This window comes from Dipteris shenzhenensis, chromosome 15 (genome assembly GCF_047967505.1).
Source record: "Dipteris shenzhenensis isolate YYH24624 ecotype China chromosome 15, Dip_SZ_1.0, whole genome shotgun sequence".
Taxonomy (NCBI): domain Eukaryota; kingdom Viridiplantae; phylum Streptophyta; class Polypodiopsida; order Gleicheniales; family Dipteridaceae; genus Dipteris; species Dipteris shenzhenensis.
This window is the reverse complement of record NC_141610.1, coordinates 27,883,958-27,896,558: the sequence shown is the minus strand read 5'-3', so window position 1 is coordinate 27,896,558 and position 12,601 is coordinate 27,883,958. Positions and strand designations below refer to the sequence as shown.

At 46.2% G+C, this 12,601-nt stretch overlaps 1 protein-coding gene across 1 annotated transcript in view; it reads left to right on the top strand.

Annotated features, from left to right (window-relative positions):
• Positions 1-12,601, top strand: part of LOC147893623 (ABC transporter D family member 2, chloroplastic-like) — a 122,367-nt gene that overhangs the window by 37,846 nt on the left and 71,920 nt on the right. The window contains exons 8-9 of the mRNA XM_087386424.1: positions 7,200-7,459; positions 7,559-7,940. Coding sequence (XP_087242550.1) covers positions 7,200-7,459; positions 7,559-7,940 — 642 coding nt within the window. The remainder of the gene's footprint in view (positions 1-7,199; positions 7,460-7,558; positions 7,941-12,601) is intronic.

The following is a 12,601-nucleotide window of genomic DNA, read 5'->3' as shown; positions in this document are numbered from 1 at the left end:
ATGGCATCAACTTGGAGAGGTGTCATGGTGAACTCTGCCTGTACTATCTCATGTGGAATTGAGGGCTTACATCAGATCATCTTGGATCCCATCGTCACCTGTAGCCACTCGAAGCTCCTCCAGTCTGTCCTCAGAAGATCGCACCCCCAGAAAGGTGCTGCATACATGAGAGTCGGCCACACTAGTGGGTTGAAAAGCCAGCCCTCCGTCAATGGATCCTGGAAGTGTGCCTAGAAGACTGCTGCTGCTGCTCTAGTCTAGCCAAAGCACTACGCCCTCGTGTGAGTCGTGCCTGGGCTCTGCTTGTTTCATCGTGAAGATGGGTCCTGTGAAGACTGCTCCCAAATATGTGTATGACTGCACTATCTCCACTGGTTCACCCCACGATAGGTGAAAGTAAGTCGATTAGTCATTGCTCGTGAGGTGTTGAAGATCATGACCTTAGTTTTCCCAAGGTTGACCGTCAGATCTCTCTCTCTGCAAAACACCTCTAATGCCTCCAGGTCTCTCTGCAGCCCCTCCATTGAAGAGGATATAAGGACTATATCATCGGCATATAACAATATCTGTATGAGGAGATCCCCTAATAATGAGCCCTCGCCACCTAGGCGATCTAGATGCGATCTCATCAATGTAGAGTCCAAAGAGAGTCGGTGAGAGAGGGCAGCCCTGCTTCACCTTAATGGTGCTCTTGACCCAATTCGATAGACCGCCTGGGGCATGGACCCTGCCTGTGACTGACTCATATAAGCTCATCACACCCCAAATCAGCATCTGTGGGATCTGCATCTCCTGTAGTCTCCTGATCATGCGGGATCGCGGAACAGTGTCGAAGGCTTTTCGAAAGTCTACGAAGCATGTATAGACTCTCTGATGTCTGGACCTCGCCTCCTCAATGATAGCCCTCAGAGTGAAGATGTGGTCTAGAGTAGAGTGCTGCCTCCTGAATCCTGCTTGCCCTAGGTAGAGAGAGAGAGAGAGAGAGAGAGATGTATTAACGTCCCTGGGAGGCCTTGCGGCCCTATGGGAGACAAGGTACAAAAGATCATAACCTTGATCTTGCCAAGGTTGACCATCGAGTCTCTCTCCTTGCAAAACACCTCTAGAGCCCCAATGTCGCTATAGGCCTGCTGCAGAAGAGGAGATGAAACTATGTCATATGCGTATAGTAAGATCTGTATCATCAAATCTGCAAGCAAGGATCCCTCTCCTCCTAGGCGGTCAATGAACGTCATAATCTCATCAATGTAGAGCCCAAAGAGTGTCAACTAGAGGAGGTATCCTTGCTTCACTCCAATCATGCTCTCAATCCAATCTGATAGACGGCTAGGCACACACATCCCCCCTTTGACAGACTCATATAAATTCATCATGCCTAGATCATGACTCTTGGTATTTGCATCTACTGAAGCCTTCGTATCAGGCAGGCTAGTGGGAGTGTGTCAAAAGCCTTTCGAAAGTCTGTGAAGCAAGCATAGACATTCTGGGATTTGGATCTCGCCTTCTCAATGATTGCCTGTAAAGTGAAGATGTGGTCAAGGGTGGAATGTTGTCGTCGAAAACCCAGTTGTCTCAGTCCCTGCTGTCCACGTGCCTCTGTATAGAAGCTGATCTCTCACTCTAGCAGCAATCTATATATCTTGGCCAACGTGTGGCCTATCATGAGTGTGTGGTAGTTTCCCGTATCCATAGGGTCCTTTGCTTTGTGTATCATTACAATAGTAGTGGTGCTCCAAGCAAGAGGAAAGCCATGACATATTGCATGATTAAACATCTGTGCTAGGATCGGGGCCAAGATCTCATGCCCATGTTTAAAGTATTCTGTCCTCAATCCCTCATGATCCATGGCTTTTCGGTTGTGGAGCTAGCGTAGCACAGCTCGTACATTATGTACAGTGAACAAAGAGAATGTGGTGGGCTTGGGTAAGGAGGACAAGTCCAATGGGACATCGTAGAGTGAAGTCGCATATGTGTGCCAGACCCTTGGGTCGGTGATAGGAATGGGTGACTTACCCTCAGAAAGGAGACCCCATGCAAAGGTGGGATCACCCCCTCGAAAAGATCTGATAACCTCATCCATCCGATGTGAGAGGAAAGCTCATCTCTTTCGACAAGTCACTCGACGTGATATCCACTGTGCCTTGATACTTGTAAGGCGCCCCAAGGCTTGCTTGCGTATGAGCATTGAGGTGGGATCTCATCTCTCGACACTCGTCATCAAACCATGGGTTTCAGAGCATTTTCCAGCTGGCGAGCATGATCTAGATCGAGTCATGGGGAAGGATCTGACTGCATCATGAACCACTGATACTAAAGTGTCTGAGGCATGGGTGAGGTTTGCATAATCCCTGAGGGAGTCTAGTAGCTCACGGGATAGGTGGCTCATGTATACTGCATCAAGGGCATGATCAAAGTGCACTTGGACCTGAGTGGAGGTTGATGGACCCTGTCCTGTGGCCGGCATGGAGGCTGAGACGCTGAAAGTCAGATAGGAGTGGCCAGCGCCTAGTGGGGGGGGGGGGAGGGACAACGAGATCATACTGAGAGCCTCAAATTGAACAAAAGAGATTACATAAATGTAAAAAATCAGCAATTGTGAGAGCCTCAAAGACCAAAAGATTACATCCAGCGAGCTAAAAGATCACTGAGAGTCTTAGAGGCCAAAAGATTACATCCAACCATTGCTAACTAGTTATTAGCCTCGTTCAGTAAGAGGAAATTTGTACAACTCAGTTGTGACACAAATGCCGAAGATCCCAAAAGGTAATCTACTGTACTCGATCCCCCTCGCTGTTGAAAGTAGGTGAGCCCTTGCGACAACGGCCATCTGAGAAGACCGTTGTATATAATCAGATTATGAATTGCTTCTGTATCCAATAGGTGTTGGCCATAACCAATGATATGTAGTGCATCCTCCAAACGTCTCGCTATGCCAAGCTTTGTCCAGTCTATCTCCAGTACTCTGGAGGGGGTGAGTCTTGAAGTCAAGTAGGCCCACTTGATTGTTCCTTGTACGTGCACAGAGAGAGAGAGAGAGAGAGAGAGAGAAAGAGAAGTAGAAGTAGAATTTATTATCATCCTCGAGGGGCCAAAAATGACCCATGGAACCTAATCAATTAGTACAAAAATCTCCTCCGATGTGGAGGGGTCAAGAATTTTGTTCTTGACGGTACGAAAAAACACGGGTGACAAAAGATCCCAATGTTGCCGGAGGGGCAATGGTGAGAACTAATGAGAGCTGAGTGGTGTCTGCCAATATCTACTGGTAGTCGTCCCTGATATGTGTATATCTGGGGCATTGTAGGGCTACATGTGCCTCTGTCTCGACTGTCTGTGAATCACAGAATTTGCAAACTCGGGTATGTCGTGGCAAATTCAGCCAAGATCCTTTCTCTATTGCCAAGGGGTGTGATCGTGTGCGGAATCTGAAAATATTCCTACAATAGAGAAGAGGGATGGGAGTGTTGATGTATGGCTGAGCAGAGGCATCTGATGTCATGAATGAGGACCAACATAGGGGGTTTATTTGATCCTGGTAGTATTCTAACTTTGTCTTCTTTTTTGCTGTCAACCATTGAGCCTGTAGGGTGCATAGTAAGGACAATTGAAATTCTTGTAGATTGAGAGAGAGAGAGTGAGAGAGAGTCAACGGAAACTGCAAAGTGGACCAAATCAATCTATCTAGTATCAGGAACAAACTGAAAGACAAGTCAGTTTCGAAGCTGGGACGCAGAATTAGAATCATAAACTGAAGCTTGGCATAGTGATGGCTCTCTGGTGAGTTGCGAAGATATCTCGTATTTGCGTATGTTCAATTGTCTCGTATCCCGTAACTGGCACTGCGGTGGGACGCGCGGTCTCCTCGCTCTCTAAGCTATGTCCAGAGTGGCCCCTCGTCTCTGTCGGTCTTCCCTTGAGGAGAGCTGTGATAGGTTGGACACTCAATAGAGTGTGCTCTGGACACTCTGTCGTGCATGTGGTCTCTGCGTCCCTCTCTCCGTGGTGCCGTGTTGGCTGCTAGTCCAGACTGCTCTCATGTTGGCTAGCTCCTCCTCCTCCACTCCGCTCCTTCTTCTCCACTCCGTTGTGTCCTGGGGGTGACTCAAATGTATAGAAGTTTGTGACGCGTCGCTGTGCCTAGTCAGCCTCTATGTCCTGTGGTGGTCTGGCCACCCCCTGCTACTCTCTGATCTATCGTAGTAGTGTCTCCCTGTGCCGACACATCTCCATTAGATAGAGCCCAATACAGAACTGGTCATGAAAATGGATCTGTTGTGATAGAGGATCGAAGCCACTCCCCTCCAGGTAGAGATACTGGTAACGCCCTTGGATCTCATAGTAGGCTGGGCAAACACAAAGAAAATGTTCCTTTGTCTCAACCGCCCCTAGCGTACGTAGCGTGCAGACCCGTTGCTCTCTGAGTATACCTGCCTCGATCCTCAACTGATGGGACAAAACCGGCATCTGACCAATGGCAATCCTCAGTGCATGGGGGACTCCTCTGTCCTTGAGATACTGGGGTCTGGTGATGAATCCCTCCTCTTATACTCTCAGGAAGTGGTCGTGGTGGAACTGGGTCTTGGTGGGGAGCTCTTGGTCCCCTCACCAAGTCCGGGATGTATGAAGCTGGAGGAGGTCTAACCATATGATACGATTGATCTCATCTTGTGGGATCGACTCAGGAGGCGCATCCATGCTGTATTGAAGGGAGGAATCCTGTCCATCGAAAGTCTCCAGTGAGGTAAGTCCTAGACTCCGTGCATGAATGTCACTATTTGAAAGATGGCATCAACCTGGAGAGGTGTCATGGCGAGCTCTGCCTGCACTATCTCATGTGGGACTGAGGGTTTACACCGAATCATCCTGGATCCCATCGTTACATGTAGCCGCTCGAAACTCATCCAGCTTGTCCTCGGGAGATCACATCCCCAGAAGGGTGTTGCGTACATGGCAGTCGGTCGCACTAGTGTGTCAAAAAGACATCCCTTCATCGGTGGATCCTGAAAGTGCATGTGGAAGCACTGTCGCTCTAGTCTAGCCAAAGCACTATGCCCCCGTGTGAGCTGTGCCTGGGCTGCATGGGTCACCGTGAAAATGGGTTCATGTGAAGACTGCTCCCAAATATGTGTACGACGGCAGTATCTCCACTGGCTCGCCACGATATGTGAAACTAAGTCGGCGAAGCACTGCTCGTGAGGTGTTGGTTGAAAGAGAGAGAAGTAGAATTTATTATCGTCCTCGGGGGGCCAAAAATGACCCATGGGACCTAATCCTCAGTACAAAAAAATCTCCTCCGATGTGGAGGGGTCAACAGTTTGAGAGAGAGAGAGAGAGAGAGAGAGAGAGAGAGAGAGAGAGAGAGAGAGGTTTACTAACGTTTGAGGAAGACCAAAAAGGGTTTATGTTACCAAAATCTGAATACATCATGAAATAGGGGAACTAGAGGTGTCTATTACACACCTCGTAAAGTGCAAATGACATAAATGAAACAACTGAAGTATCTGAGGTATAATCTGAAATGCTGGAAACACTGAAGATACTGAGAATACAGTGGTACTTTAGCCGTGATCTGTGTCTACAATCCAGTGGGCTCTGATATATTTCAAAAATGTCTGAAATCTGCAACTGTTGTCCCCTGATCTGCCCCCTGTCTCGCGTGTGGGAAAGGTGTGCTGGTCATCGGTCTCCACCTGTTGTAGGTCACATAGGGTACATAGTTTCAGCTCATGGTGGTGTCGTGTGGCCTCGACTTCTCATCCAGTCTCAATAGTACTGCGGGCATCTCATGAGCATGTGCTCATCGGTCTCCACCTCTCGTAGGTTACATTGGATACATAGTCTCAGCTCATGGTGGCATCGTGTGGCCTCGACCTCTCATCCAGTCTCGATGCGGAACCTTGGCCCATAGCTATCTGTACTGCATGTGATAGATGCGTCTACAAGTATCCTGGTGGCTGAATGAAACCGTCCGCAGTGAGACGGAGGAAATGATCTTTGTAGAGGGCCATCTTAGTGGCATGCTTCTGCGTCGGGGAGGAGACCCATGTCTGCTGAATGTAAAACTGCCACAGATGATCCCCGATATCCAATTATCTCCTGTCACTTCAGCCATAGAATTGATGCATCCATAAAGTACTGCTATGGAAGGAGGTGATCAATGGACTTGCCTCCTTCATGGAACCATCTGATGTTGTGTGAATACCAACAACTTGTATCTTCATCGGATGCCAGCTCCATAGAAAGAAAGAAAGAAAGAAAGAAAGTTTATTAAAGTCTTCGGAAGACCGATGGGTCTACGAGACTGAAAATCCCGGTACAAACGAGCTGTGAGGGTGGAGCTAAGCTACTAAACGAGCATCCACACCAATGCAGAATGCAAAAAATGAAAAATGGTAGTACTAAGTACTAAGTACAACATAGTCATGTCAGTGGTCGACTACATATCAATCTCATCATCATCATCATCATCAGGATATCAGGGTGGATGAGGCAATGGAGGCATGAAATCGGCGATAGAGAATGAGGAGGGCTCTCCATGGTATCTGCTGTCATGTGCCCGGACCTTGTCTAGGTATGTGATGATCTGTCTGTATGCATGGGACAGGCTGTGAACTTGGCCAATATGACGTCATGTGCTATGCACCTCTTCCTACGGATCATGCGTGAGACTCACCTGTAGCCTCTCAAAGCGGCCCAGTCAAATCCTCGTGTCTCAGTCCTGCCATATGCTTGGACCCTGTCCAGGTATGCGATGATCTGGAGTGAGAGGGTTTTATGCATGAGACAGGCTGTGAACTCAGCCAATATGATGTCATGTGGTCTGCACCTCGTCCCGCAGATCATGCCAGAGAGCATTATGACTTGTAGCCTCTCAAAGCCAGGCCCACTCCAATCCTGTGGCGGGAGATCCAAGCTGTGAAGAAACAGCTTGAACGTCAGTGGGGGGAAAGAGACCAGCTAGAGATATGTGACGTTTGTGAATTTTATTTGCTGCCATGAAGGAGGTCTGTCTGACATGATTAGCTCTCCACCTTTGTTTTGCCATTGTAACTACCTTAGATGGCATTGAAAAACAAGAATGACATCACATCATTTTAGCTAATGTTTTGGCTCTCAATTGCATGTAACTTGAAATGTGACTCCACGGATTGCAGCAGTCTACATGTTTTCTGAGTTGCTTTCGAATGTTGTCTCCGCAGGTGAATTTAATGACAACTTAGAACAACAAAATGCAAGCTTGGATACAAGTGTTGGTGGAATTTCTGTCCAAGGTGCACTAACTAGTAGACCATTGATCAACATTATTGACCTGCAGAGCCCCCTTCCTTCAGCTGGTGCCATTTTTACATCTGATTCTCTGTTGCTGCAAATAGAGAATCTCACTCTGCAGACTCCACAATACTCGATGACTTTAGTAGAAGATTTATCACTTGCAGTTCATCAAGGACAAAATGTCTTGGTGAGTCATCACCCTTTTTGTGAGCTTACGTATACCTCAGGTGTGGTTGATTGCACGGTGCTAATTGTTGTCATTACTGAATGTTTATTAGTGTTGCAGATCATGGGTGCCAGTGGAAGTGGAAAAACTTCTCTGCTTCGAGCCATTGCTGGACTGTGGAAGTCTGGCACAGGCATAATAAAACGGTATATCTCTATTGATAATGTGGAGAATAACGGGGCTGCTTTGAAAAGTGCGAAGGATGCTGTTGCTGATGAAATTGATTCCCAGCCACAATCCAAAGTTACAGGCCTCTCTACCATTTCCGATGAGGTTCAAGAAGAAGATGCTGGGAAAGTTGTAAATTCAGGTTCAGATGGACGAGGAAACATTTTTTTCCTACCTCAGCGACCATATATGGTGCTGGGTACTTTGCGTCAGCAGCTTTTATATCCCACATGGAGTGAAGGCACTGAAATAGATGCAGTTGCTGATGACAAGGGTAGGAATTGGGATTTTCCACATTCAGATTTGCTTTTGGCCTTCTGAACGAGTGAAAACACTTGAGAACTGGTCCTTGAGTCAACACTTGCTGGGCCTTATGGGTTGTGGGTGGGGTAGTCATTTAGTAGTTATGTGCTGTCGGTTCTACTTGTTTTTGTTAGAATTATTATTATATTCTAGTAGTGACCAATGTAATGTAATAAGTAGGTTAGGGGCACTTTTCCCTCTTTAGACGTTTTTCCCCCTAACCACAGTTAGTTCACTAACTACAGTTAGTGAAGGATAAGGTTTTGTCACTTAGACAAAACCTTTCCCTCTTTTTGTATTACTCACTTCATCTATTGCAAACTTACGTTCAGCACTCTCTTGCTCTCTCACTCTTCTCTATCTCCATCATTTGGTATCAGAGCATCTGCTTCTCTCCTCGAACTTCTGCCATTGTCCGTGTGTGAGAGTGCTCTTAGATCCTGAGCTCCTGCTTTCTGGACTAGCTCCCACATCTTCTACTTCAGCTCCCAAGCTCACGTAGCTCAACCTGCACACCAGCCTCTAGGTGTCGTACACTCTGTCGTACAACCTGCACTCCTGGACCGTACAGCCTTCCGCTCATCGTGCGTACAAATCAGCTGTACGAATCAGCGCCGTACGCTCTGTTTCGAATCAGCCACCATACCTTGGTACCTGCTCGTCCGTACAGCTATACATGCATCAGCACCGTACAGTGATAGCACATGCACGCAAGTAGCAGTACAACGTTCGTATGCTGTACGGATTTCAAATCTGCACTTTGCCGTACAACAGTGCAAGGCTTCCGTACGGTGTACGGCTTTCAAATCTGCACTTTGCCGTACAACAGTGCAAGGCTTCCGTACGGTACTTGTAACGTGTACTGTGCTTACTTCAACCGTACGTGCGCCACGCCATCAACTCCAGTACCTACAAGCATCTTTTGAACGCTGTTGTCTGTACAGGCTCAATCCATCAATTGGATTTCGTTGATGCACAGGTTCATTTGACGTAAAGTGGTATTTGCAAATTCGTTTTTCATTTGCAGTCAAGCTTTTTAGCAGAAATTTGGGACTTCTGTGCATTCTGGAACAGAGAATTGGTTTTTGGGTGAAATTTGGCTCAATTTCAGCTCAACATTTGGGGCTTTTGGCATTCGGATGCATTTTGGCAGTGTACAAGCAATTTGGGATTTTTGTAGGTTTTTTTTGGACTCAGTTTGAGTCACATTTGAGCACTTGGGAATTTTCATTTGGACACATTGGCAGTAGAATTTACTTCTTTTGCAGATAAATTGCAAATTGGGGCTTTTAGATAATTTGCCCCTTTTTCAGTTGCAATTTCTTGCAAAAATTTGGGGCTTTTTGCTTTACACAGCAATTTCTTGCATTTTTGGGGCTTTCAGGCAATTTGCCCTCTTTTGGATGCAATTTCCTTGAAGAAATCGGGGCTTTTGGCATTCTGATGCAATTTGGCAGTGTACAAGCATTTTGGGACTGTTGCAGGTATTTTTGAGTGACATTGGAGAGCATTTGCAGGATAATTGAAGTGCATTCTGAGCCTTTGACAGGCTGTGACAGTATTTGTCACTGTGGGCAGATTTTTCTTTGCAGATTTTACTTGTGCATTTTATATCCCAGCAAGGGATTTCACTTGGTCAGTCTGCTGTATTTTTTGAGATTATCTGGTGAAAATGGCTTTTAACAACTCAAATGAGGTGTTCGGGGTTCTCACACAGGAGGATAAGTTGGATGGCACCAACTACGCCTTGTGGAGTTTCATGGTTCGTAATACCTTGGTTGGCAGACATCTTTGGGATTATGTCAATGGGGATGAAGCAAGACCAGATACAGCTACTACACCTGCCACTCCTACAGCTGGAGGTAGGGGTAGAGGTATAAATGCAGCACAGGTGGTTGGAGCAGCCGCTCTAGGAGCTCCCACAGCAGAACAGAAAAGATGGGACTCTAGAGATGCACAAGCTCTTTCAGTAATTTCTCTTTCTGTCAAGAGGTTCATTATACCTCATATTCGGTCATGCAAGACATCTATGGCAGCTTGGGAAATACTAGAGAGTATGTTCATAGCAAGAAATGATGCTAGGGTTTCCTTTTTGAAGCGAGAACTTTCCCATACACATATGGAGGAGGGAGATTTCATGAATTCTCGCCTCACAAAGCTTCAGGACCTCAGGGAACAATTGATGAATATTGATGAAGTCATTCCGGATTCAGAGATGATCACCACCACTCTGAACTCTCTTCCTGAGTCCTATCTCGGTTTCCACACCTCGCTGAATTTGTCATTGAGGGGAGGCAGCAATCCTCTCTCCTTTCACGAGTTGGTAGGACTTCTATTGCAGGACGAACAAACTCGTAGAAATATGGCAACCCGCACTGGCGAGCATGCTATGCTCTCCAGATTCAAGCCCAAGGATAAAGGGCAGCAAAAGCTACATGCCAATCAGCCCACACATCAGCATAACGCTGATTCTGGACAGCCTTCTTATAAGGCAAAGGGTGATACAAATAAGCAGAAAAAGAAGGGCATCTGTCATTATTGCAAGAAGCCAGGTCATTATATTGGAGAGTGCAAGAAGCGCATAGCCAAAGAGAAGAAAAGGGATTCCGGTATGGCTGTGTCAGATGCATCAGTTCCACATTCATTCTCATGATGGAGGAGATGTTGCAGCCAACTTGGTTGAAGAGCACTATGCCTTTCTATCTTGCACTTCAGATTTTTCAGTGGGTAGTTCTGATATTACAGCCACTAATGATGATGACCCATATGCTTTCTTGACTTGCAGTTATGATCCTTCAAAGGATGAATGCTTGGTATTTTGACAGTGGTGCTGCTTCAAAGCACATCACTTCCAAGAAGAGTCTGTTTGTAACTCTGCATTCTTCACCCACCAAGAAGAAGGTAACTTGTGCGAATAATTCTTCTTATTCAGTGTGTGGAGTGGGAGACATTATTCTCACATCCACCGATGGCACATATTTCAGAATTTCAGATGTTCCCTATGTGCCATGGATAAAGAAGAATTTGCTTTCAGTGTCCTCACTCAATAGAGGAGGATTTCGGGTTGTTTTTTATGATGACAAGTATGCAGTCAGAGACAAAGAGAATGACTATGCTTTGATGTTGTCTGGCACTTTGTATCGGGGTCTTTTTCAGCTTGATCTATATGAAAAAAGATCCCATCTTGCATTATCAGTTAGCACTCCCACTGATGCGATGCAGAATGCGGAGTTATGGCATGCCAAGTATAGGCACATGAGCTATGGCAGCTTAATGACACTTCAGAGGCATGATATGGTTGATGCATTGCCTCCTTTGGAGTCGCTCCCTTCTCCTGCATGTGAAGGCTGCATTCTTGGCAAAATGCATAGACTTCCCTTCAAAAAGGATGGTGCAGTGAAAGCTACACGGAAATTACAGCTTATTCATAGTGATGTCTGCGGTCCCATGAGGACACCTGCTTTTGGGAATTATCTCTGTTTTGTTACATTCATAGATGACTTTACCAACTACACTTGGGTCTATGGTCTCAAGGAAAAATCAGAAGTGTTTATGCATTTCAAACACTTTGTGGCTATGGTTGAGAATGAGACAGGACTCAAGGTGTAGACACTTCGAACAGATAGAGGGAGGGAGTATATGTCTCATGAATTTGAGACATTTTTGAAAGAAAAAGGCATCATGCATCAGCTTACAGTGAGGCTTACACCTCAACAGAATGGCAAAGCTGAGCGGAAGAATCGCACTGCCATGGAAATGGATAGATGCATGCTCACAAGTAAGAAGTTGCCTCACAGGTTTTGGCTAGAAGGCCTCATGTGTGCCAACTATATTTTAAATCGGGCTCCTACAAAGGCTTTGAAGACAATCACTCCCTATGAGGCATGGCATGGGAGAAAGCCTTCAGTGGACCATTTCAGAGTTTTTGGTTGTGTTGCATATGCCCACGTGCCTGTGGAGTTCAGACACAAGTTGTCGGATAAGGCACTCAAATGCATTTTTGTGGGATATAGTTCACAAAGCAAAGGCTGTCGTCTCTACAATCCTGCTACACGCAAGATTTTTGTTAGTAGAGATGTTATATTCTCTGAAAATTCTGCACATACACATGATGAATTTTAGATTCCAGCCTCTTCAAATAATATGTTTGAGGGGATGCTTCCTATAGCATTTGGTTCCCCCGCTGAAACTCAAAATTTACAGCAACCTCCGCCAGATCCACATGTACAGATTCAGCCCCCAGCTGATTTAGTACAACCTCAGGGTGTGGATGAAGTTGTTAGGCAAGAAATTCAAGAGATACACGCAACCAAAACAGTCCCGAATTGGTTGCTTCAGACTCTCAGGGAGAGTAAGCTTGAGGCTCCATTACCTGGCAGGACTCGTAGTACAGTAAGGCACACGGGGGGAAATCAGATGGCATCTTCACGTCTGTGTGTAAGTCTTTGATCCTCCTTATTCTCAATGATCTTTTAAAATCAAGCTTTAGTCATACTTTCTAAGTTGCTACATCCAACATTCTCAGGGCACGAGTGGGCCAAGCGACTCCCAAGCGATGACACAAGTGAGGGTTGAGCAAGAAACAATCTTTAGTGGCTACCTCCTCATGTGAAGCTGAGTACAGGGCAGCTT